At 44.7% G+C, this 26488-nt stretch overlaps 3 protein-coding genes across 7 annotated transcripts in view; 2 read left to right on the top strand and 1 right to left on the bottom strand.

Moving 5' to 3' along the window:
* Window positions 1-297: 297 nt before the first annotated feature.
* The window catches only part of LOC117590924 (protein outspread), a 117534-nt gene continuing 91343 nt past the window's right edge, over window positions 298-26488 (bottom strand). For 2 of the 5 annotated variants that reach the window (XM_034283958.1, XM_034283959.1), the window contains 9 exons: window positions 17496-17561; window positions 16014-16590; window positions 3845-6603; window positions 3625-3759; window positions 3413-3552; window positions 2594-2743; window positions 2412-2544; window positions 1808-2219; window positions 298-1461 (listed from right to left, as the gene is read on the bottom strand). In XM_034283958.1, the coding sequence (XP_034139849.1) occupies window positions 1259-1461; window positions 1808-2219; window positions 2412-2544; window positions 2594-2743; window positions 3413-3552; window positions 3625-3759; window positions 3845-6603; window positions 16014-16590; window positions 17496-17561 (4575 nt within the window). In that variant the 3' untranslated portion in view covers window positions 298-1258. The remainder of the gene's footprint in view (window positions 1462-1807; window positions 2220-2411; window positions 2545-2593; window positions 2744-3412; window positions 3553-3624; window positions 3760-3844; window positions 6604-16013; window positions 16591-17495; window positions 17562-26488) is intronic. The other 3 variants (XM_034283960.1, XM_034283961.1, XM_034283962.1) reach the window with 2 other exon arrangements.
* LOC117590927 (alcohol dehydrogenase) lies at window positions 22702-24679 on the top strand. The gene is made up of 4 exons (XM_034283964.1): window positions 22702-22798; window positions 23578-23700; window positions 23769-24173; window positions 24237-24679. The coding sequence occupies exons 2-4, from the start codon at window positions 23608-23610 to the stop codon at window positions 24501-24503; spliced, it is 765 nt and encodes a 254-aa protein (XP_034139855.1). The 5' UTR covers window positions 22702-22798; window positions 23578-23607; the 3' UTR covers window positions 24504-24679.
* Window positions 24793-26003, top strand: LOC117590926 (alcohol dehydrogenase-related 31 kDa protein). The gene is made up of 3 exons (XM_034283963.1): window positions 24793-24931; window positions 25160-25564; window positions 25627-26003. Exons 1-3 carry the CDS (start codon window positions 24836-24838, stop codon window positions 25963-25965), a joined length of 840 nt encoding a protein of 279 aa, XP_034139854.1. The 5' UTR covers window positions 24793-24835; the 3' UTR covers window positions 25966-26003.

The following is a 26488-nucleotide window of genomic DNA, read 5'->3' as shown; positions in this document are numbered from 1 at the left end:
GAATTCTCTCATTTATTCAGTATCTATGCAATATTCATGGCTATGACAGAAATGACTAGAAATGGCTTGTAATGAGTCCGAGGCTGTTCATTGCGCTTTCGTTTTTTGTTCGTTATTCTACGAATTTCATTTAAAGCTTGTCCCTTCCGCAGTCAAAAGCTTTATATGAACTTGCACCATGGAGTGGCTGCCATAAGAAATCGTATTTTAATCGAAAGATGTTCAACTGGCTNACGAGCCCAAAAGAAACACATTTTTGTATGTTTTTGTTATAAACATCATTTGCTTATAGAATTTATTTTTGTTGCACAAATAACAACTTAATGGGTAAATAATATTAACATTTTTTGTTCGCCCAGCCTATTTAGCTAGATTAAAATTGCATTCATTTAGGTTGAATTTGGTGTGGAACCTGACCCGTGTGCCGAACTCAGCTCTACCCCCGCCAGAGCAACTTAAAAACCTGGCAGTGTCTCCTGTCCTCCAGGATAGGGGGACACCAAAATCAAATCCGGTGTAGGTTGAGGAATCGAGCAGTGGCGGAAATACACATCAGAAAAAATCTAGAAGCAAACAGAACAAGTTGGCGAAACAGCAACTTAGAGCAGATCTGTTTGCCAAGAGTACTCAAAGACCTAAGAACTACATAATCATAAATAAATGACACATTTTGTGGACATAGAGAATTGGGTAAACGTACAATAGAATAACATACAGATACAGTGGTAGAATAGATAGATGATAAATACATAAATTTGTCCCAAAATAGTGGTTTCATGATGACGCTGCATCATCACAAGCGTCAGCAGTGCTGCCGTGTTGGAGGGCTAGTTTTTGTGTGTTCTCCATTGCTCGACGTCCCTTCCAGTTTTCCTTGGAGGGGGGTGAACAGTCGTGGTTATTGGAACTCCCGTTTGGAGTAGCTCTCTCTTTCGCTCAATTTCAGATATGGGGGTTGCGCCACAGCATCACCAGCATCATCATCTTCATGGTATTCCGTATGCCTTATTATCTTCTCAACCAGTTGCGCTCTGTTAGTTAGATGTTATTCGCATATGTGTACGTACATACACATTATGCCGCATGATTTTGATTTGGTTGCTTGTTTGTTTAATAATATATTTTAAATATTTATAATTATTTATTTATTATTCGCACTAATTATTCTTTGGTTGTTCCACTGGTTCCGTTTTGTTTTGTTTTTTGTCGTTTGCTCCTTGTTTTTTCATTTTCTTCTGCAGTTGCATTTAAATTTTGTTCATTGTGCTTTTTCTTCTTGGATTTGCTTGCTAATGGCGTCAGCCGTTTTAAACGTTTTCTTGTGACTGGGTTTATTTGGATTGGTTGTCGGTGCTATATGGGTGCTACATCTTGGTGGGGCTGTTAGTTTTGATGATGCTGGTGATGTCTGTGCAGTGGATTTTCGCAGACTTTTGCCAAACGTCGAGCTGCCTCTTAGACCTGAAATGAAAGGGAGATACAGATAAAAGAGACACCGAGATTAGCTACCGATGAAACATAATCAATAGAATCGCATCTTTGGGTTAGTAGTGGAGGCCAAACAAATATCTGGTTAATGGTGGACAAAACGCAAAAACAGTGGGAAGGAGGCGTGATAGGATGGGGGAAGGTACATACACAGAGTCAGATAGGTGAGAGGCAGCGAGACAGACAGAGAGAGAGAAAGAGAGAGCTTTGTGTAGAGGTGTTGTGTAGAGGTGTTGTGTACAGTGAAGAAGAGAGTGCGCGGTGCACGGTGACCAGAAGTTCGAAGAGAAGCGTGAAGAGAATGCATTTGCAATTTTACCTTGGAAGCTCAAACGATTCTGATAGATGGCAAATATATCGAACGGCCGGTAGCACGGCTCGTAGGCGACCTCGAGCGCGGCATACTCGCTCTGGAATGCACGAATCTGATCAGAAGGGTTTTGTTTTTGTTTTTGATCTTGGTTTTGGTTTTTGTTTCTTTTTGCGGTGGTCACTGGGCAGAAACTAAGCATATGGGAGGGTATCACGAAGAGGCTTTGCTCCACGCATTCATTGGCTTCTCGCGTTGTCGCTATAGCTGGGGCTGGCGCTCGGTCTGGGTTCAGGGGATTCGGTATCGATTCGGTATCGCTGCTTGCTCCCAATGTGGTTGTGGTTCTACCTTCACTGGCCACTATTTCTGGCTCACACTGTACAGGTACGGGTACGGGTACGGCTACGGAAGGTACAGGCTGTTGTTTGATTGGTTGGTGTTGTTTGTGTTGTGTAATCGGTGTTTGGATAGTGGGAAGATGGTAACAAAGTGGAATTAGTTGTTGCCTGTCGATGTTTAGGAGTTAGTCACAAGTGTGAATCGACGAGTGTTAATTGATTGTTGGATGTTGGATGGGAGATTGTGTGAGCTATGAGGATGTTCTCCTTACCTCGCTATCCTCACAGTGGGCCTCCTCCCTGGAGTGATCCGGGGTCAGGCCCTGCACAAAGTGCACATCATTAGCTGGATCCTCCGATGCCAAATGGGCGCGAAATTGCCTATTTCTGTGGGTATCGCAAGGGCTGTGTTACATGTGGATGGATGTGGATCTGCAAGTGTAGATTGTCTCACCTCATTTCCAGTTGTTGCATTTGCTGAAATTGCCTCAATCTGCTGTTAGCCAGGTGCAGCTGCTCCTCCAGGGCTGCGTTTTCCACACATTTTATCGAATATTTCTCGGAGAACGATAGAATTTCCAGTCGAAGTTCTTCGAGCTCCTCTCTGCAGATATTTTAAGGGGGAATAGTTAGCTGTCGCCATAGGCAAGCACCTCTATAACTTTGGAAGGATTCACTCTAATCGTCCTTGACACACAATACACACTCGAAAGACTTTTTAATCGTTTTGATTAACACCCTATTTACAGATAATCTTCAAGTGATACGAGAAAGAACAAACATTTCGTTTGGCTTTCAGGAAATTGCATTCCGCATAATCACAATATTGAATGTAATCCCAGTATTGTAGATATATAGGAATCGATATTCCATTCTCAAGCTGAAATGGTTAAGTTCGCTCTGAAAACATACTGGTAGTGGTTGAGGAGAATGTCGGAGTCGGCAGGAACCCGATGCATTCAGGCCAGCTTTGACCTGTTCTCGTTTTCGTAAAATCATTCAAATATATTCAAAGCTATTCAGCTTTTCGCAGCGGTAGCTCTTTTGCAGGTATTTTGAAATTATTTCCAGGTTAAGACTCGTCACGTATGATTCAATACATGAGAAAGATGACACATTATCGCAGCTAGTATGTTCTATCGTAGGGCAATACGTCGTACATTTTCGTGTCTTTCTTTTTTCATAGGGTTCAAAGTGTTTTTATTGTCAAAGGGACCGTGGAGCAACTCTCCCAAAAAATGATATATAATAAATAAATGCATGTTTTACTCACTCTTTCAGCGTGGTGCCATCTCCCCGAATGTGTTCTCCCCGCTGTACCTGTCTCAGGAACTCCTGCTTGAAGCGCGCCACCTCACGTTGCACCTCGCTCTGGTGGGCTTTTCGCATGGCATCCAGAGCGGCGAGCGTTGCCTACAAAAACAGAACACCAATCCAACTTAAGCATTTCCTTGGGCTCACAAAAGTCTCTCGGGGATTTCCCACCTGCGTTTCCTCTGCCAGAGCGGTCTCCTTTTCGGCCAAGAGTCGCTCAATTTCCAGCTTGTGCTGCTGCTCCAGATCGCAGGTTATTCTACGATGTGAGGTCTCCATGGCACTCAGCCCCTTCTCGCAGAGCGTCTAACCAAGAGATGACCAAGGTGTTGGTTACAGTGATGGCCAGAATATTTGATTATGATCCACACTGGAGTGGGGCTACACTTACCCTCAGTTGTTCGATTTCCAGTTGGTAGCGCTTGCGGAAGCTCTGCTCATCGGCCGCATTGACATGCTCGTTGTGGTACACCTCGCGCAGACACTCCAACTGCTTACCATGCTCTCGTTCGAGCAGCTCCAGTCGCTTCTCGAGGCGCTTGCAACGATCCTGCTGCCTGCCCAGCTCGTCGCTCAGTTCGCTGCGCTGTCGCAGGAGCAGCGCCTGCTCCTGCTCCTGGCTGGCACACTTCTCTAGGGCCTCAGCGAGATCGCTCTCGCGTTGCTCCAGGAGCTGCTCGCTGCGCTGCAGATCCGTTTCGGTCTGTTCGTGCAGTGCCGAGAGCTTTTCCACCCGCTGGCGCAGGTCGCAGCACTTGTGACAGGCATCCTGGACGCAGGCCAACTCCAGCTGCTCGCTGACCATCACACAGGTCTCGGCCAGGGCGCGTTCCAGCTGCCGCAGGCCGTCCTTCCTGTCGTTCATGGGTGAAACGGAGCGACGACTCCTCTGTCCTGCGCGGATTTGCTGCAGCTGCGAGAGACTTTGCTCGAGGCGCTCCTTGCTGATCAGCAGCAAGTGCTCCAGGCTGTGCAGACGTTGCAGCAGATGGCCGTTCAGCGGGGACCGTCTCACAGACTCGCTGCTCGAGGACTCTGTGGGCGGACTGACGCTCTCTACCGACTTCCTCTCGATGGTCGCCCTCTGCAGTTCGCTGAGCTTCAGCTCCAGTTGCTCCTTGCCCTTGAGCGACAGTGATCGTCTTCGCTCGGACTTGACCAGCTTCTGCTTCAGCGCTCGCACCTGCCGCTCCGAGCTGCTGTATTTGAGTGTCAGATCCTGGATGCGGGCGGCCATCAACTGCAGCTCCGCCCCATCCTCCAGCTGGCAGCGCTCCAACTTCTGCTGAAGCGCCGCTTGGGCCAGCTCGAGGGCGTCGTACTGGTTCTGGGACTGCTTCAGCTCCCGCTTCATGGCCCGAATCTCGTTGACGGCCTTCTCGAAGCGCGATCGCAGCTCATTGTACTCCTCCGCGAGGGAGTCGCGCTGCAGGCAATACGGATCGATGTCGCTGAAGGTGGTGAGGTCGCTCAGCGAGTCCATGCGCTTCATTTTGTGGCGCTGCAGATTGCTGAGACTGGCCACCTGGCTGCCAGTGCCCTCCGTCTGCAGCTCCCTCAGCCGCTTGTACAGGCTCTCGTTCTCCTCGATGCCCTGCGCCAAGCGATCCTCCAGGTGCTTGATCTTGCACTGGCTCTCCGACAGCTGCAAACTGAGACTGTGCATCAGCTCGGCGGCACTCTGCTTAGCCTTGGCCAGCTCTGCATTCAGCTGTTGCTGCTTCTCCTGCAGCCGCGCCGTCAGCTGCTGCTCCGTCCGCTGCAGCGTAGTCAGCAACTCCGACATTCGTGCCTCTCGCAGCGCGGCCTCTGCCCGCAGCGTCTCGCACTGCTGCTTGAGCTCTCGCTCCGGCTGCAACAGCTCCTCGGGCACCACCAGCAGTGGCAGTTCATCACTGGCCACACTGTCGACGGTGCTGCGCCTCGAGCTGGGCGGGGAGCTGCGGCTGCGCTTGTGGAGGCTCGCGAGGCTGCGGTTGCGCAGGCAGCTGCGGAGGACGGGCGGGGATGGCGACAACGGGGAACCCCAGTCGAGGCTGTCCCTACGTCCGCCCTCCGATGCGGTCCGGTACTCCTCGTCGGACGAGAAGTGGGGGGGTCCGCCTGCTCCAGCGGGTGTGCCCGGCGTGGTGGCCGGACTCGCTGCAGCTACAGGCTGCAGCTGCGCCTTGATGAAGTCCTGCTCGATGTCCGTCTGCTTGGCGGCCGCCCCAGGCGTCGTCTCCAGCTGCTGGGGCAGACCGGCGGCACTGCGCAGCACCGCCAGCCAGCTGTTGCGGGAGCTGGGCGAGAGGCTCGCTAGCAGCAGGCGCTGCTTGTCCCAGGTGATCAGCCGGAACGCGTGCTGCTTGCTGGCACTCGGCTCTGGCAGCACATTCGTCAGGCTGTTCACATCGAGGACTCCGTCGAGGACACCCCGCTCCTCGCAGAGCGGATCGCGGTAGTAGAACAAAGCCGCACCGCTGAGCGTGAACCAGTGCTTGGACCACTCGCCCGTGAGGCGGTCGTGCTTCATCAGCCAACCCTTCTTGGCGTTCAGCGACTCCTCCGTGGCGCCCTTGGCTGCGGGATTGCGTGCCACAGAGGAGGAGGGTGACTTGATCCCGCCCTTGACTGCTCGCAGCTCGTCCGTCTTGGCCATGTAGTTGGCGCACAGCTCGTCCATGGTGCAGCCTCCATCCGGATCCCCTCTCTCGTGCTGGTAGTGCTTCGCTGGCTTCACTTGCAACTGCAGCTGCAGCTGGCGCCGTGCCGTTGGCTTTGTCTTCAGGTGGCTCTCCCCCTGCTGCTGCTGCTGTTGATGGGAAACCATCACCGTGGGTATCTTTTTGACTATGGCCGAGACGATGGCCGGCGTGGAGTTGGCCGCCAGTGGCAATGACTTTGGTCTCTCGCTCCCACAATTGCTCTGGGACTTGTTGTTGCTGTTGCCGGAAGAGACCTGGAAATCCGTCTCGTCCCGCGATGTCTGGTACTGTCCATGGGAGTGATGTGGATAATGATGCTGATTGTTCAGCGCACTATTGACGGCCGTGGACCAGTGCTTGTTCTGCTGTTGACTTAGGTTCGTTATGCTGTTGGAAATTTCTTCGATGTTCTTCTCATCCCTGCGCATGTCCTCAATGAGCAGGCATGTTGTGGGTTGCGAAACTGTGAAAGATCAGAGACAGGTGGAGAGGTTTTTGGATTAGTCAGTGAGAGCATATTAAAAGGGGAGTCGCATTATACTGAATTTATTGTTGATAGGAGACTTGAGACTATTGAGACTCAAGGTTCCAGTATTCCAGTTCAATCAAACCTCAAAAAACACTTTCTTAATTCATTTAGAAGCAGCTCTTTAGTGTCCCTTTAATCTAATCAAAACTTGAGACCCTACACAGAAACATTAATTTTGGTGTATTGAATAAATAAATTAGAATTGAGACAGAGAGGCCTCATAACGCAGTGCCAACGCATTCTTCCCTACATTGTCACAATTGGCCCAACGTTTTCATTTAACACTTTGAAATATGAGCATGATTGAGCGGAAGTTGCTGTATTTTCTACAAGGCAGAAACCAAGACAATGAAAATTAACCTAGACGCAGGATCGTGGACCTAACAATATTTATGTCCAGCTTAGGTCCAGAAATTGTAAGGGGATCCTTTGGATCGCGATAAATAGCGAAAACCACAGAGAAATCCTCACAGAGGTGAAAGAGAGGGAAGCTGCAGAGAGTGCAAAACAAGTCGAGAAATCGCAGCAGCAGCAGCAGAGACATCAGAGGCCTCGGATGCAGTCTTCGCTTCGAAATTGTCCCATAAAATATATGATTACAAAATATATATTTAGACTTTCGACCTGTTCCGTGGGCCTGTTTCTCTTTGTGTGGATGTGGATGTGCCACTGGCTGGCTGTTGTTGCTGCTCCCTCCTCCAACGAGGCACACATTTAAAGTTTATTATGATAACGATACAAATTTCCGACTGACCATAAAAAGCTGAGCCAGTCAGCCAGTCACTGAGACCTGTCGTCTCTGAGTGCGCATCAATTCGGTCAGTCGAACAGGATGGCGGTTGCTTTTCGGCTGCTCCGGCGTTCATCTAGATTATTGAGCTGTTTTATGCAGCACCAGAAAGGCACCGGAAACCAAATGGCAACAAAAGCGAAAGGAGGCAGCAGTAGCAGCAGCCTCTGAACCCCATCTACAGCTGAAACCTTCACTGATAGGAAGGGGGCCTGGGGACTGACTCACCGGAGGAGAGCAGAGCAGAGCAGCAGCCGAGTAGGTTCAAGGTTACTGTGATAAATGGAGGGTCTGGAGGACGCTCTTGCTGAGAGGGAGTTACGGCTTGATGGGTACGGGGCATGGGGCTATGCCTTTAATTGGTCGACTTGTCGGCAAAAGACGGCTGGACCCCAAGGAGTGGGCCCCCAAACGATGCGGCGACTATGTCAGCAACGCAACTTTTAATGCTTATGATACAATATTATCCATGAAAGAGGACAGCAGGAAAAGAGCCTAAGGCTAATTTGTACAAGGCTGATTGCACTGCCCAGCGAAGATCCATTGATATTGTGTGAAATTTTAGTGGGAATAATCAGTGGAGAAGCGTGAGTGATCCTAGGAGTTGAGTAGAGAAGTAAAGTATCAAATTTCCGTTTGATTTGTGGGATATCAGAGAGGAAAACTATTAGTTGGAGATTGGATTGCTGCAGGAGGCCGGAAGAATTTTGAAAGTTGTGGAGAGTTAAATATTGATCAGAGAAGGAGAAATTTGTATCCATAAAGTAGTAGGAAGGAAAAAACTGTAGACTGTAAAACTGTAAATCTTTGAGGAATACTCAAGCGAATCCTTTCTTCTTCCAACACTCTACAGGTCATCTCTCATTTGATACTTTGTCCTTTGCATTCCTTCACCCTGTAAACACCTTTCCCGACTTCGGCTCTATTATCGGAAGGCTCTTTCTTCTGTTGCTTTGCTCCTTTCTGATGCGCCTGCAGTATGCCCTTGATGCTGATGGGCTCTGCACCTTTCAATATTTATTGTGGCTGTTACTACGCGCTTTCAAGTTCAAGATCAAATCAGAGCACAACAGAGCACAGAAACAGAAAGAGAACAAAAAAACAAAAGGGAAGACGCGTAAGGTGCCAAGTGTAATTAAGTTGATAAAAACAGTGTTCTCTGATGTATGGGATGACCTATAATTTTGCCTAAGAGTCCCTTTGAATACCCTCGCAAATCGTTGAAGAGCTATCTCCAGCAGGAAGCAGCAAAGCTTTGAGTTTTTCGTTTTGGTTCACTTTGTGTTCATTTCTTTAATTAACAAAAATTTGATTAATTATGGCCACAATTAAGTGCACTCTGCACAACCCACTCGATCATGCTCCCATCGAATCGGTGCAGTTGCCTTTATACATATATTCCCAAGCCCCCCCGCCCGACTTCTCCGCCTTAGACGCAATAAATAATCAAAATGCAATTTGATTTACCTGCCGTTGCCTCGGCTCCTGCCTCTGCCACTGCCTTTTGGGCGAACGAAAGCGAAAATTGCCTTTGCCTCGAGTACCCCTCACAGGATGACTTTGAACAATTTCTAACTGCCCCAGCCCCACAGCCACAGCCACTGCCCATCTGCCCATACCCATCCTCATACTCATCACAAGGATGCATAAATTTAGCTTGCAAGTCGTTGCACTTATGAATATTGATTGGTTACTGGTGATGGTGGTGACGGTACGAGGGATGCTGCTGCTGCTACTCCTCCTGCATGTGTGTGTGTTGCAAGTCTCGTAAATTGTACAACTTGTATCGTTAGCCGGCGAAACGCCTCCTCCTCTGAGTCTCTCTCTTGCGCAGCTGTCATTTTGCATTTGCACAGAAGTTGTCGAAGCTATGGGGCTTCCCCCAGCCTCCTGCCACTCCACTCCGCCCTTCTCTCTTTCTATACTTTTTTGTGGCTGTTTAGGTTTCTCAATAGATTGATAATGAACTAATCGAACTAAACACTCCACTACACAGACAATGTTGCAAAAGGTTGTAATTAAGGTTTGATATACTATAAAAAAAGAGCATGGGTTAAGTTTAAGAGGGGTCCCGTCCCTTCCTTCCTTGCGTTCTTCCTTGCGATAGGGAGTAACCATGATGCATGCCCGAGGTCTTAAGTGCCATAGAGAGTTGCTTACTACTGCTGCTGCCTCTCCTCTATAATTTGCCTTTTGTAATACAATCTTGCACTTAATTCCTTGTTGCACGCGGAGCAACTTCTGTTGCTCTCAGTTGTTGCTTGGTTTGTTCTTTGATAAGATCTCTTTCCCTTTTTCTTCTCCATTTCGTCACCTTTTTCACAACTAATGGAAGGAGAAGAGAATTTGCCCTTTCCAAGAGAATTCGTTGCAGTGTAAACTGTAATTATTCACTTTGCCGTGAAACTTTGTCCATTACACAAGTACTATAAGTCCGTGCCACAGATAGACCCCCACTTGAACGGCACACATGTGCCGGAGGGGCACATGGGTCTCCTGGAATATATATTTTAACGTGTGGCCCCATCCTGACACTCGCCACTCTCTCGCTCACATTCTGCCCGACGACTATTAGGTTTAGACAGTTTATAATCTTTGTCGTTGTGCATTTTAAGAGCGTTAAAAGCAGCTACGAGAAAGAAAACTCTCCGAACAGAAAATCCCAACTCCATTCAGTAATGTCTTCAGCCAAAAGGCAGAGAGCGCGCGGCCCGGCCAGGCCCGGCCAATGAATTGCCTCATTTGCCGCACAATTTTGCTTATTGATGGAATGTTATTAGTCTGTGTCAGCACCACCAGCAAAAAGCTGGCTAGCTGTATGGCCAGATGTCTAGAAGAAAATGCTCTAGAGTCCGCGACTGTAGCGCGGTAACTGATCTTCGCCTCTACACCGACACAAAGATATACCCAGGCAGCCTATTACCCAGGCAAAGCAGTGTATCTCCCTAATCGAAAAGGAAACGCGACAGTGGAGGCTGTGGCGAAATGGGGGGAAAATGGGCAAGTCTTTACATTAGAGAGTGTGGAGACCGGCAGCCAGAAGCGGTAGTTGTCTCTGGCTTTCAGGAATCGATAGAAATATTCATTTGCAATTTAAAGGATTATGATAAAGCTTTTGCAGAGTAGATTTGGTGTGCTCTGTCAAAGAACGATGGAGGATGAAGGAGTGTTACTTTCGCGGATGAAACATGGAAATATTGATGGGATTTACACCTTGAAAAGTAGAGGAAGGCGTTATATAATGCTCTTCAGGCGTAATTTCTATTTATATATTAGAGAGCAAGTAAATGGCCCTTAAAGGTCAAGAAGTGTGCGGTTTGCCGTGGCATTTTATGAATAGAATAAAAGTCTAAGATTGTTGTCTAAGACGAAGTGAAACGAGAAGGGACGTGTGAGACGCTTCATACGCGTCACAACTTTTATACCCGGCACTCAGGACTACATCTAGATGTAGAAGACATCGCCAACCAAGATATCGTTCACATTACAGAATACAAAGTAAAAAGCCTACTAAATAAAATGCATCAAAAATATTGGATCAGTTAATCGTATTCTCCAATTTATGAGATATTTAAATTGGTACTTTTTCCCTGCACATTCTGTGAAATAATGACCACTAGGTTTCACAGCAGATTTTTCGAAAGTGGCGCCATCTATGAAAATTTCTTATACGCAACTTTGATGGTCACTCTTTTTCTAATACAGAGCGTTAAAAACCTAGTCTTGGTTTTAACTTTTAAAAATTAGCTTTTGGCCACTGTTTCCGCAACTTCTCGCAACCAGTTCGGAATCAAAATCTCGAAATAAAAAGCCAAGTGCTGCTGGTTCGACCGAGTCGGAATTCAAATCAATTTAATCTCTTCTTCTCTTCAATTTCGATATTCACCTATTAAATGCATGTTCTTCCTCTTTCTCTATCGTATTCACATGTTACATGTTCTATAGCAACAAACTCCTGTGAGTATGTCGTAAATGCAACAATTCAATATCTTAATGCTACAAATTAATTTTACTTATACAAAATAATAATTGCTCCCGGCCATAAGCCCTTTGCGCTAATTTGGTGTAAACAGCCACCAAAACTGGTCATTGGGACAATAGTGCATCTGCACCTCAGCGGTGTTTTGCCAAATTTTAAATTTTTTCTTCATCTGTCATCTACATCTACAACACTTCTTACACCAACACGCTCGCCGCCCTTCCCTAGACCTACATACAAATATAAACTGCGGGACGGGGTGGGTTAAAAGTCGGTAGAGGAAGCGGCAGAGGGACGTTAAAGGCAGGGGCCGAGTGAAGCAGAAGCAGAGTGTGAATGAGAGAATGTGAAAAGAACAACAAGAGCTGCGGGACAGGGTGGGTTTAGCCACTGCAAATTAATTTCTTCATTCTGGCTATAATAATGATCCGATCGGAACCCAATTTGGCGATCTGATAGATATGGCCATTCCCTAGGGAATGTTTTCTTTTATCTTCAAAATTGTAGATTTGGGAGGTTTTCGCTCTTTTGCGGGGGAGGAACGGGGCGTGGCTCATTTTTTAAATACACTGGTTTCAGGGTGAGCATACAGCAGTCTGGAGCCAAAATTTGGTGACTCTAGTCTTATAGTTTCTGAGAACTAGCCGACAAACAAGACGGACAGACAGACATGGCTCTGTCGACTCGGCTATTGATGCTGATTAAGAACATATATACTTTATGGGGTCAGAAACGTTTCCTTCTGTGCGTTACATTCAACCGTTATTCGCACAAATACAATATACCCTATTTACTCTTTGAGTACCGGGTATAAACACCCACCTACCTTCCTTCTCCGAATTTACCTTCCTTATGGATCTGTGAAAAATGTTAATTTTCGCTTTCCATTTAGTAGGGAAGATCCGCCGAACATTTCCAACTGGTTCACGTATTTAACTGGAGATTTATCAACGGAATAATGCCATTTGTTGTGGAGGACTGAGCCTTGAATTTGCAACAGCGAGACACGGAAAAATAGAGGTTGGAGAGATCATGAAAGGGTCCCCCCAGCCCAATGCATAGCTCTATGTGTGTGCCTACCACCCTAACTACGAATCTGTGCGGCAGACACACTATAATTTAAGCGTGAATATGATTTTTCCACGAACAAGTAACCTGCAGCAATGTGTGTGAGACCATTCACAGTAACTGCACTTACAGGAGAGCAGCAGAAGACAGCAGGCAGGCAGCAAGCAGGCAGCATCCAACGAACCCAAACCAGATGCAGACCTTCCTGCACTCTACCCTACTCTACTCTGTGTGTTTGTGTGTCTGCTATAGGATCTAAAGAAAATGTATGAAGCCTAAGTAGTGGAGGGGATTCGTAGCAGCCCCAGCCTCAGTCTCAGCTTGTTCAACAGCCTCAGCCTCAAGTTTAATTTCGTGGCTGTGGCTGTGGCTTTAACTAGCTGCACGCACTGCTCCATGCCCCATGCCCCCTGTCCCTACCCCTGTGCCTGCCCCATTTCTGATGCTGCTGTCCCCGCTAGATAGCCCTGCAATCCTTCAACTGTATGTCTGTCTGTCTGTCTATCTGTCGTACCTTCCCCCTCCTGTCGGCGTCTGGGGCAAGGAGTTGATAATTATGATTGCTGCAAGCCATAAATGATCATAAAAATTATAGCAGCCGATACGAGAGACTTTTGCGAACAGAGAGCAAAACTGCGGATGGAACTCGCAAAAATTGACTACAGCAACAAAAAAATGGCTGTGTCAAGGGAGCAATATCTGAAGAATATTTACAGTAAAAGTAACTTTATCAACTTTGTTTTTTTGGAAATTTTTCCAACCCCATAAAGTATTTACATATATTCTTGATCAGGATTAATTGCCGAGTTGATGAAAGCTAGAACCACCGAATTTTGTCACACTGATACGAGTGTATTTCAAAAATTAGACCCGCCCTGCTAATTATGGAATAGGAATACAAATAAATCAAAGGAAAGTTACAATTTGCAAATTTTCTAAGCTAATCCCTTTTCAAGGGATATTTCGGGGGATATTGAATGGTACACGTAATTATTGCATAAAACCCGGAAACGTTCATGCTGGATAAGATTTGATATACGAGTATTGTATAAAGCAGAGACCGTAATTGTTATAACTTTTAAAGTAACGAGAAGGGACGCTTTTGACGCGTCACAACTTTTATACCCGGCACTCAGGACAGACACGAGCAGAGGCAGAGGCACCGTTCGCCCACAAAAACGACAAGGGACGTGTGAGACGCTTCTTACGCGTCACAACTTTTATACCCGGCACTCAGGACTACATCTAGATGTAGAAGACATCGCCAACCACTAGATATCGTTCACATTACAGAACACGTAGTAAGAGCCTACTAAATAAGGGGCAGAGGCAGGGGCCGAGTGAAGCAGAAGCAGAGTGTGAATGAGAGAATGTAAAAAGAGCAACAAAAGCTGCGGGACAGGGTGGGTTTAGCCACTGCATATTAATTTCTCCATTGTGGCTATAATAATGATCCGATCGGATCCCAATTTGGTGATCTGATAGATATGGCCATTTCCTACGGAATGGCGTTAGTTTTAGTTTACTTTTATCTTCAAAATTGTAGATTTGGGAGGTTTTCGCACTTTTGCGGGGGCGGAAGGGGGCGTGGCTCATTTTTTAAATACACTGGTTTCAGTGTGAGCATATAGCAGTCTGGATGCAAAATTTGGTGGCTCTAGCTCTTATAGTCTCTCAGAACTAGCCAACAAACAAGACGGACAGACAGACATGGCTCTATCGACTCGTCTATTGATGATGATCAAGAATATATATACTTTATGGGGTTGGAAACGTTTCCTTCTGTGCGTTACATACAACCGTTAATCCCCACAAATACAATATACCCTATTTACTCTTCAAGTACCGGGTATACAAATTGCAATCTGAGAATTATTTTTAACTTTTTTATATAAAAGTTACGAGTAAAAACTTATTTTTTTATTTTTTCAATAGAAATCAGAAATAAGCGGTTTTTTAAATTTAGAAATGAAGAAAAATTCGTCATTGAAGGCCATACGATGCATCACATGAAAAGTATTCTCTCAAGGCTCAGGATGATCATTCATGATAACACACCACTCAGTTCGAAGGATAATCAATTAAGCTCTTATTTTCAACTTTTAAAATAACAATTAAAACTAAGTTATTTTTGAAAAAATTAGAAAAAGAGAATTAAAAATAATTTATAATTAATAAATTGTAAATAGAGGTTTTTGGTTGATATTGATAGCTATGACTGAAATATAATTTTCGATATATGTTACGTCGCTTTAACATCATTCCTTCACATTGATTTATTTACTTCAATAAAGGATATAAAGGTATTAAGGTATTTAGGGATATTCGAAGGCTGTTTTAACTATACCCGGTACTCGGAGTGTAAATAGGGTATATTGTATTAATGCGAATGTAAGTTTTTATGATTGTTTGATGGCAAAAAAAAAGTGATGGAAGAAGTTTACTTTGATTAAAATTATATTCTATCATGGGAGATTTATGTAAGAAATTTTAATAAGCTCTGCGAGTGCACTATGGTAGGAAGTACCCCATAAGATTTATTTTAATCAAATTTGATACTACAATAATTTTTTATTATTGTTTATACATTATTTTCAATGATTGTACTCGAAGAGTAAATAGGGTATATTGTATTTGTGCGAATAACGGTTGTATGTAACGCACAGAAGGAAACGTTTCCGACACCATAATCGACCCCAGCATCAATAGCCAAGTCGATAGAGCCATGTCTGTCTGTCCCTCCGTCCGTCTGCCTGTCTTGTTTGTCAACTAACTCTCAGAGACTATAAGAGCTACAGCCACCAAATTATGCATCCGAACTTCTGTATGCTCGCACTGTTACAAGTGTATTTAAAAAATGAGCCATACCCCCTTCCGCCCCATCAAAAGGGCTAAAACCTCCCAAAGCTACAATTTTGAAGATAAAAGAAAACTAAAAACACCATTCCGTAGGCAATGACCATGTCTATCAGATCGCTGAATTGGGATTATTATTATAGCCACAATGAAGAAATTAATTTGCAGTGGCTAAACCCACCCTGCCCAGCAGCTTTTTCTGTGTTTTTCACAATCTCTCATTCACACTCTGCTTCTGCAGTGTGCGGCCTCAGCCTCTGCCGCGTCTCTGCCTCTGTCGCATCTCTGCCTCTGCCGTGACTCTTCAGTGTGTAGCTCTAAGGTCGGGGGGCCAGGTAAAGGAGTGTGTTGGCGTGAGAAGTGTTGTTGATGTAGATGACAGATGATGAAAAAATGTAAACTTTGATAAAAACCTAGGGGTTTAGGTAAAGGGGCAGATGTTGTACTGAGTACCGGGTATAAAAGTTGTGACGCGTAAGAAGCGTCTCACACGACCCTTCTCCTTTAATTTGAAAAGCTTTTGGGATCTTTGTTCCAATCAAAAAACTCTCCAAATTATCGAGAGTCCCCTGGAGATATCAAAATATCCCCTTAAATCTTTAATATATTAGCAATTTAAATTTTACGTTTCCCATTTCTCAGTTTACTTACTCCGATTTGTGATCTCGTTGCCCGCACTTCGATTGTTCTCATCCTGTCCGATGAGGCAGCTGGTCGATGCATTCGATTGCCTTGGCTGCACATCCTCCTCATCATCTTCGTCGACATCCTCGCCCGTTTCCACACCATCATCCTCCTCATCATCGTCCACAGTGCCATGCGTATTGGTCACCGTGGTTAAGCCTCCAGTATTCGTGGAACTAGGACTCAGATCGAGGCTACTCAACAAATTGCCCGCCGATTGGGAGGACGTAAGCGTGTCCTTGTGGTACGAGCTGTGACGATTGCCCAACTTTGTGGACATATCCATGTTGCTCGACTGCCGGAGGCTGCCAACCACCTGGCCACCCGGCAGCGTGGCACTGCGCTTGTGGCGGCCCTTTGACTTGGGAAATGCAGCCAGAATGTTAAGCCACCACTGCGACTCCTCGGAGCTGGTGCCCTTTACAAAGGTGACACGCTCTGGTGCGGTTATGGCTATGGAATTGGGATGTCCTGTCACCTCCACGGCACCGGTCACCTCCAGCACTTTGGTCATGTCAATGCAGGCCTGCGGTATAGTTTCGGGCTGTAAAAGAAAAAGGAGCAATAGAATAAAAATACATTCGTTATGGGTATAAAATGAGACAACATTAAATAAGTTTAAACTAGCTAGTCATCGTATTTCTTCGGTTCTCTCTTTCTGGTTTCATTTTATAACATTATTTTTATAATCATTCTCAATGGTAAAATATTGTTGAGCTAGTCTGATGTTCCACTTTTTGGCTCGAGGCCAGGAGCAAGGCCAAAATTAGCTAGCACTCGCCTGGATGGTCTTTTTATAGCCGGTACTCGAAGAGTAAATAGGGTATATTGTATTTGTGCACAAAGTGAATGTATGTAACGCACAGAAGGAAACGTTTCCGACCCCATAAAGTATTATATTATTGATCAGCATCAATAGCCGAGTCGATTGAGCCATGCCTGTCTGTCCGTCCGTCCGTCTTGTTGAGCGCCTGGACCTCAGAGACCATAAAAGCTAGAGCCACAAAATGTAGCATCGAGACTTCTGTATGCTCACACTGTTGCAAGTGTATTTAAAAAATGAGCCGCGACTCTGCAGTGTGTCTAGGGAAGGGGAGCGAGCTAAAGGAGCGTGTGGGTGTGAGAAGTGTTGTAGATGTAGATGACAGAGGAAGAAAAAATGTAAAATTTGTCAAAACACCGCTAAGGTGCAGATGTAGTACTGAGTGCCGGGCATAAAAGTTGTGACGCGTAAAAAGCATCTCACACGTTCCTTCTCGTTTTAATTAAAAGAAACGCACATCTTTCTTATCACACAAATATTGTCAAACAATTCCGAAACAGCGCTTATTGTTTATAATCCCTTTTTTATGAATATTTCTTATCGCAAAAGAACCACTTTAGGGAGCATTCAAACAAGCAAGAATAATATGGGTTTTTTTATATGCCAATCCTAATTCAAATACTCACATAATCATCCACCGAATATGTTAGCTCACCATCATCATAAAGGACAAACCATCGTCGCTGCCAGCGCTGAAATAAAGGAAATCGGTTACCAATTAGTATTGAATGAAAGAGTATCAAAGAAATTATGATAAAACGAGAAGGGACGTGTGAGATGCTTCTTACGCGTCACAACTTTTATGCCCGGCACTCAGTACTACATCTGCACCTTAGCGGTGTTTTGACACATTTTACATTTTTTCTTCATCTGTCATCTACATCAACAACACTACTCACGCCAAAACGCTCCTTTAGCTCGCCACCCTCCTCTAGAGCCACACACTGCAGAGTCAGGGCAGAGACGTGGCACAGGCAGAGGCAGAGACGTGTCTGCGCGAAGCAGAGTGTGAATGAGAGAATGTACAAAAAACAAATATAAGCTGCAGGACGGGGTGGGTTTAGCCACTGGAAATTAATTTCTTCATTGTGGCCATAATAATGATCCAATCGGATCCCAATATGGTGATAGATCCATATCTACGAAATGGCGTTTTTAGTTTTCTTTTATCTTCAAAATTGTAGATTTGGGAAGTTTTCACCCTTTTGCGTTGGCGGAAGGGGGCGGCTCATTTTTTAAATACACTGGTTTCAGTGTGAGCATATAGCAGTCTGGATGAAAAATTTGGTGGCTCTAGCTATTATAGTCTCTGAGAACTAGCCGACAAACAAGACAAACAGACGGACGGACGGACAGACGGACAGACAGACATGGCTTTATCTTTGTCTGGACGTTGATATGCAATGACTGCACCATCAAGTGGCCCATGCGACACCAAGCCAAAGCCTGTTACGCGCGGAACCCAGCAGAACGCAGCCCTCCTCCCGCCCAACCGACCGAGGGGCGCTGCCGCATGACGCGCGGCGCGATTAACCGAACCGGTCGCGAGCATGCAGGAAAGATAGAGGCTAGGCTAATATTCGAGGAAAATTAAAGCTAAACACAACTAGACTAGAGCAACTATAGCTTTATGACTTTATCGACTCGTCTATTGATGCTGATCAAGAATATATATACTTTATGGGGTCGGAAACGTTTCCTTCTGTGCGTTACATACAACCGTTATTCGCACAAATACAATTTATGCTCTATTTACTCTTCGAGTACCGGGTATAAAAAAACAATGTAAGCAGCTTTTCAGCTTATCTAAATATTTTACTAAAACTCTCATTATTATAAACCAATATCTTATATTATACCAAGATCTTCGCCAAAAAATCCACTTTAACTCTCTTTACTCTATGATCCAGATCTCGAGATCTTTTGCTTATAGTGTTAGTCTCTCACATCTGTCTTCTCCCCTCCACCCNCAGTCTGGATGAAAAATTTGGTGGCTCTAGCTATTATAGTCTCTGAGAACTAGCCGACAAACAAGACAAACAGACGGACGGACGGACAGACGGACAGACAGACATGGCTTTATCTTTGTCTGGACGTTGATATGCAATGACTGCACCATCAAGTGGCCCATGCGACACCAAGCCAAAGCCTGTTACGCGCGGAACCCAGCAGAACGCAGCCCTCCTCCCGCCCAACCGACCGAGGGGCGCTGCCGCATGACGCGCGGCGCGATTAACCGAACCGGTCGCGAGCATGCAGGAAAGATAGAGGCTAGGCTAATATTCGAGGAAAATTAAAGCTAAACACAACTAGACTAGAGCAACTATAGCTTTATGACTTTATCGACTCGTCTATTGATGCTGATCAAGAATATATATACTTTATGGGGTCGGAAACGTTTCCTTCTGTGCGTTACATACAACCGTTATTCGCACAAATACAATTTATGCTCTATTTACTCTTCGAGTACCGGGTATAAAAAAACAATGTAAGCAGCTTTTCAGCTTATCTAAATATTTTACTAAAACTCTCATTATTATAAACCAATATCTTATATTATACCAAGATCTTCGCCAAAAAATCCACTTTAACTCTCTTTACTCTATGATCCAGATCTCCAGATCTTTTGCTTATAGTGTTAGTCTCTCAAAGCTGTCTTCTCCCCTCCACCCATGAGATAATGATCATGTGATCATAATGCAGTCGCCTTATCGCAGTATTTGCATTGTCGCTGTATAAAATAGAGGCCTGTAGGGGACAGCAAAAAAAAGGGTAAATTATATTCAACGCCCCCGACAGAAATCATAATTCCTTTATAATTCGTTCGTTTCATAATAAATATTTTCTGCTGTTGTCATTGCCATAAAAGGTTAACCAAGCCCCAAACGCCTTCGCTCTTGAGCTCCACATATCGCTTTTGGATGCTGTGACGAGGAGGGGGAGACTTGGAAATCTGGATCTGATTTTGATTCTGATTGTTATTGCTACGATCGGGACCAGGCCTACGTGGCAGGCCATGTCTTGACACGCTGTGTGGGACTTGACTGGCTTTGTGTCTGATGTTTATGTAAATTGCGAAAAGGCAAAGCAAATTAAGCTCAACCTTCAGCGAAGATGACGTTAAAATGTTTTGCACGGTACAGCATCGTTGCAAGTTGCAACTCACCAAAGTTAGTTTCTCTTCAACACCAAGCAATACCTACATATGTATGAGTCTGGAGGAAGGGGAAGGAGAGAGTAATCGTGTGTTTGGTGAGCGTTTTATTTGTAAGGAGAAACCCACAATCGTCTCGCAGTAGAGGAGAGAACTTGCGCACACGAATAATCAAGAGATATGTCATCTCACTTTACGCTCTAGTTCTTTCTTATACCCGTCCCTCCTCGTTTTTCTTAAATCGTTAAACATGCAACTCAGAGAAGAGTGTTTCTGTTTAGACTAAAAAGGGTGTTACATATAACAAGCTATGTAAATATAACAAATTTAATTAGTTTCACTCAATTCCTGTAGAAGATCCAAAACCTAATAAATTATCAAGTTTCAAAGTTATATTCAAGAAACTGCCGTACATTTACAAATAATGACGGATGATTGCATTTGCGGATTTGATTTGAGAGAGAGACTTGAGAGACCCCAACGTCAAATGAGGTTGATTTCCTAGAGAGAATGCACAAAAAGGCGAGTCAAATAGGTCGAATTGTAAATTAGATTATGCTCTCGCATAAAAAAAGAGATGGAATGAAAAAAACACGCATGTAGAACGGAACACCATCTTCCCGCCTTTCTCTGGCAGTGGGTACCGTGTGGTGCATATGTGTACGTAGGTAAGCCGCTTAGCCAGTGCCGTTTAGAAACCCCAGTTTCGTTTCAAGAGGCATACACACACGACCCTGACAGCGTGAAGACAATGCAAGTGGCTTAATTAGTTAGAGGAACGACGCGACATCTACATGCGAGTATACATATGTACATACATACATATGTCCATACATAGTGTACATAAATCGGGTTTGACAGATACACTGCTGGCGTCATTACCCCCCAGAGGTTGAATGTCACCGGCAGAGTGACCACACCGTCCCGGGGGCCATGCCACACTTATGTACATACATATGCCGCTACAACCCGCGATAAGCCACTGTAATGAATGTCTGGGGGGTTTTCGTATTGAGATGTTTAGTCAGCGTCGTCCGCTGATAGGAAAAAACCATATCAAACCGATGTCTGGAACAGTCATACGATGTTGCGTGTATGAAGTACCGTTCGATTAGTTTTACCAGTAACTACTGCCAGCGAAAAGGCAACCGCTGTGATTATTGGGTCAATGGGTATTGCATAAAGCACCATTTCGTAAATCAGGGTTTCCTTTAACATGCATTCTGCACATGATTTGCGGCACACGAATCACGACTCGATAACCCAAGTGGGGGCCAAAACGATTAATGATTATAGAATAATAATTAGAATGGAATATATTTCACTTTTACAAACGTCAGAGATATCATGCTAATACAGCGACCGATTTGATGCAAAGAATCATCCAGAAAGTGTTTACAAATATCAGTTTCCATTTCCATATATACGAGTATACGTACAGAACCTATCTATGTACATAAATTAGTGTATGCATATGTATATTACACATCAATAAACATTTTCAAGTACGTAAAACTACTACTCGTATTTCATATGCAAATTGAACGCTCATTTCTTCCGCATTCTTATCTCTTTCTCTCTCTAAAATCTAGATTGCATCACTCGTGCCGCCCTACGTTGTGAAGCACCACGCCCTGGACCCGGTTTACTTCGCTTAACCCACTGATGGCGCACTGTGGTCGAAGTAGAATCGAACAACGACAAATGGAACATTTGGGAAATGGTCAAGTTATAAATTAAAATAGAAGACAACATTTCTTTAGATATTAACACCTTTCAGTAAATATATAGATAGACAAATATATTTATGATTCACCTCTACGTTTGGTAACCACCAATGGGCTATCATTTTACTGTAGCTGTTTTCTGTTTTCCTCTTTTACTTACATGCGTGCATTTTTGCTCTCCCTCTCTCTTGGGGCACACCCTTGAATCCGCTATTCATGCTCGGATCTGAAGTGGGCTTGGTTTCTCCTGTTCGACGGACAGACAAGCCGACAAGTAAGCGATTGCTAATGAGTTGCGTCTTAGGGGCGTGTAGTGTGTATTTTTTTAGGCTGAGTCTATACGATTAGATCTACTCCGCTCCTCCGTCTAGCGCAGAACCCCTTCTCCCCTAGCACACTATCTTCTCTACATGTGTAAATGTGCAAATTAAGCCGAAGTTCAAGCCAAGCAAACACTACGAAAGGTCCACACTCTGCTCCTCACACGTTGCTTGACATTCACTGAAGGTTAAAGCTCTTGCTATCTCTCGCGCTGTGGTCTTGCTATTCTCTCCCACTTTATCAATCCACATTCCCGCTCCCTTGTTCCACCCAATTACAATATTTGTTAGCGCTCTGCACATTGCGGCAGATGATTTGTGTTTTTCTCCATAAGAGCATATCGACATTGAATATTGAAAATATTTTTGAACGTATTCTTCAGTAAAATCTACAGATTAGATATGACATTTCCAGTCTCTCTGATATTATTAAATATACCTCAATCAAATTTGATTAATATCGATGCTGGCCACCATTCAGAAAGTGTATCAAGCGCTCGACTTTCTAAGCAAACATTTCTTTTTAGTTTTGAATACATTACATTACATTATTACGAATTATTGCAGCGCCGGCGTCGCGTTTGCGTTTGCGTATACATAGGCGTTGATAGAGGCTCGGCAGAAGTGTATTTAAGGCACCGCACATCGCGAGGACAACGATTATTGTCTCAGAACAGTTGCCAGGTGCAGTTGCCCCAGCATTTCTTCAAATCTACTAAATCGCTCAAGTAAGTAAAGTAACTGAATTCCATGTACAGTCGACAGGCATATCATGCTCGATTCCACTGAGAGAGGATTCGAGCACGGGAAGGTAAAGTTAATGTTCGATTTTCGATTGCAAAAACTTCGAGACTGACTTTGACAAAATACTCCAAGTTTCAGTGAATTTAAGTGCAATAATCTACCCATCAACCCGACCTTGGACGGTAAAAATAGTACATATCAGCAATCGTATGACGTATTCCCTCAGAGCAGTTTATAAAAATAATTCTCTCGATTTGGCGGACTAGGAAATCGTTCTGGCACTTGTCCAATTAATTTGTTTATACTTTTTCCTCAAAAAGAATAACGCTCTACCCCTGCTCAAAATATGGATGTATGCCCTCACTTTCTGTGTGGTCGTATCAGGCAGCGCGCGTGTAGACTCTGATAGATCCCCAGACGCGCAGTATTTTTCCTCAAGAACCTGAACTCTAAACATAGACATAATTTACTACACTCGCACACATATACAGATGTAGAAGAGAAGTGCCACTGATTAGGCACACGTATTAACATACATTTACCGGCATAAAACCAAAACAAAGCGATCCGAAACCGAGACGCTGCTAAGACGCAATCGAACGACACGTAATGCGAGAGATAAGAAACGAAAAGCTTCCTTCACGCGAAATAAGCTTTTCGCTTGAAAGAGCTTTTCTTTGAAACGAAATAAATTCCCTATAAATACGAGACTGAAACCAGCAGAAATCTAACAAACCGTTGAACCATCCTCCCCGATTTCCAGGTCAGGAACTACAAAAGCAAAAGACTCAAAATGTCACTCACAAACAAGAATGTTGTTTTCGTGGCTGGTCTGGGAGGCATTGGCCTAGACACCAGTCGGGAGTTGGTTAAGCGTGATCTGAAGGTAAGAAAGAGGGAAAACTATTTTCATTGACTCTATGGAAATACTAATCCCAAATTCTCCCCTTATAGAACCTGGTCATCCTGGATCGCATTGACAATCCAGCTGCCATTGCCGAACTGAAGGCAGTCAATCCCAAGGTGACCGTCACCTTCTACACTTATGATGTGACTGTACCTGTCGCAGAGACCACCAAACTCCTGAAGACCATCTTTGCCCAGATCAAGACCATCGATGTCCTGATAAACGGTGCTGGCATCCTCGACGATCATCAGATTGAGCGTACTATTGCCGTTAACTACACTGGCCTGGTCAACACCATCACAGCCATTCTGGATTTCTGGGACAAGCGCAAGGGCGGCCCAGGTGGCATCATTTGCAACATTGGCTCCGTTACCGGTTTTAATGCCATCTACCAGGTGCCCGTTTACTCTGGCAGCAAAGCGGCGGTGGTAAACTTCACCAGCTCCCTGGCGGTAAGCACATCTCATAACTTTCTATTCTCTGAAACTAATTCTTAACTTATCCATATCTTTTAGAAACTTGCACCCATCACTGGAGTCACCGCATACACTGTGAATCCGGGCATCACCAAGACCACTCTGGTGCACAAATTCAACTCGTGGCTGGATGTGGAGCCCAGAGTGGCGGAGAAGCTGCTGGAGCATCCCACCCAGACCTCTCAGCAGTGTGCCGAGAACTTTGTCAAGGCCATTGAGCTGAACAAGAATGGTGCTATCTGGAAATTGGACTTGGGAACTCTGGAGCCCATCACATGGACCAAGCACTGGGATTCGGGCATCTAAACGGGATATCCGCCCCACAACCCATTCAATGGGACATGGTTCTTAGCTTTTAGCTTCGTTTTTCCACTCAATTGTTACGTATATATCTACATATGGCAATAAGGCTGATTTGATTCTCTTTAAATGGAACCCCGTTTTGAATATGATAATAAAAAATTATATTTGAGAAATTTAAACATAAAGCAGATACGCAGTAGCAGTAGCTCTCTTTTAATTAAAAATAGATAAATAATGCCAGTGGGGCATTGGATTCAGGCCAAGAGCTCTATCGATTTCACACAAAAAACTTAACTTTAGTAATAGAAAAGAAGTCGAGAAAAGCAGCCAAAATAATGTACGATCTGACTGGTAAGCATGTCTGCTATGTAGCTGACTGCGGTGGCATTGCACTAGAGACTAGCAAGGTTCTCATGACCAAGAATATAGCGGTGAGTGCGGTGTGTGGAGAGTGCAACAGAGATCTGGGTTCTAGTTCTTAAACAAGTATCCAGGCTGCTGGACGGTCGAAACTAATTAAGATAATGACTTTTTCATTTTATTGTGGCTACAACTAAGTTTAGTTTTAGAGTGATCTATTTTTGCTTAAGGGAAATATTTTCGATTATGGATTATGGCTGCAGAATACAAAAGTACTCGTCTATTGGTACCTTTTCTAGAAACTGGCAGTCCTCCAGAGCGTGGAAAACCAACCGGCCATCGCTCAGCTACAATCCATTAAGCACAGCACACAGATCTTCTTCTGGACCTTCGATGTGACCATGGCCCGACAGGAGATGAAGAAGTACTTCGATGAGGTCATGGTCCAGATGGACTACATAGATGTACTAATCAATGGGGCAACCCTGTGCGATGAGCGGAACATTGATGCCACCATCAATACAAATTTGACCGGAATGATGAACACCGTAGCCACTGTGCTGCCCTACATGGACCGAAAGATGGGCGGATCGGGTGGATTGATCGTGAATGTCACCTCTGTCATAGGATTGGATCCATCGCCAGTCTTTTGTGCATACAGTGCCTCAAAGTTTGGTGTGATTGGGTTCACCAGAAGTCTAGCGGTGAGTCGAAGATCGTTACATCGGCTTTTTGTACTCTAATAAGTATCTTCTCTTTTATATAGGATCCCCTCTATTACACCCAAAATGGTGTGGCTGTAATGGCCGTCTGCTGTGGCCCCACCAAAGTGTTTGTCGATCGGGAACTGAATGCCTTTCTGGAGTACGGTCAAACCTTTGCCGATCGCTTGCGTTGTGCACCCTGCCAATCGACTGCCTCCTGCGGCCAAAATATAGTAACTGCCATTGAAAGATCGGAAAACGGACAAATTTGGATTGCCGACAAGGGCGGATTGGAAATGGTGACCCTACACTGGTATTGGCATATGGCCGATCAGTTTTTAAGCTACATGCAGAGCACTGATGACGATAATCAGGAACAGTTTGTATCAGGACGGCGATAAGGAGTATCGGAAATTATTTGTAGGGCAGCTATGGGAAGAGAAACGGAAATAATATCCCATTAAATAAAGTATTAAATGTGACAGAAAAGGTAGTCAACTTGTGTGTGGTGTGGCTATAGATTTGATATACTTGTGGGTCATGTGACAAATTACACATATAAAGGCGCGCCTGAAAGTATGCCTTGGATTGGATGGGTACTACGAGTGCTATTAATAAGTAGATTATGAACAGTAAAGGGTGGCAGCGTTTGTTCTCTTTGGAATTTGAGGGAAATATTTATATTTCATATCGATGGGACTCTTGACAAATATGGCGCATTCTACTACGTTTTTGGGATCTCCAGGAAAACACTCTCTCCAAACACTCTCCAAGTTTTCTCGCTTCGAATTTCTTAACTTTTCATAAGTCCGTCGAAACCTTTTGACTTAGATTCCCATCTGTAAATTCAAATCCACAGCCGCGTTTGAGGGTTTTTTCTGGCTAGCATTACTCCACTTCCAGTGCCATCTCAATCTCAACTAT

Source organism: Drosophila guanche, unplaced genomic scaffold (assembly GCF_900245975.1).
Source record: "Drosophila guanche unplaced genomic scaffold, DGUA_6, whole genome shotgun sequence".
NCBI lineage: Eukaryota > Metazoa > Arthropoda > Insecta > Diptera > Drosophilidae > Drosophila > Drosophila guanche.
Note: the sequence above shows the minus strand (reverse complement) of the source record. Positions and strands in the feature narration are given on the sequence as shown.

Bases quoted from the DNA above. Each gene is read 5' to 3' on its own strand.
- LOC117590926 (XM_034283963.1), top strand. From the start codon at position 24,836: ATGTACGATCTGACTGGTAAGCATGTCTGCTATGTAGCTGACTGCGGT. The intron at 24,932-25,159 runs GTGAGTGCGGTG...TACCTTTTCTAG, and splicing joins TCATGACCAAGAATATAGCG to AAACTGGCAGTCCTCCAGAG. The intron at 25,565-25,626 runs GTGAGTCGAAGA...TCTTTTATATAG, and splicing joins GGTTCACCAGAAGTCTAGCG to GATCCCCTCTATTACACCCA.
- LOC117590927 (XM_034283964.1), top strand. From the start codon at position 23,608: ATGTCACTCACAAACAAGAATGTTGTTTTCGTGGCTGGTCTGGGAGGC. The intron at 23,701-23,768 runs GTAAGAAAGAGG...CTCCCCTTATAG, and splicing joins TGGTTAAGCGTGATCTGAAG to AACCTGGTCATCCTGGATCG. The intron at 24,174-24,236 runs GTAAGCACATCT...CATATCTTTTAG, and splicing joins ACTTCACCAGCTCCCTGGCG to AAACTTGCACCCATCACTGG.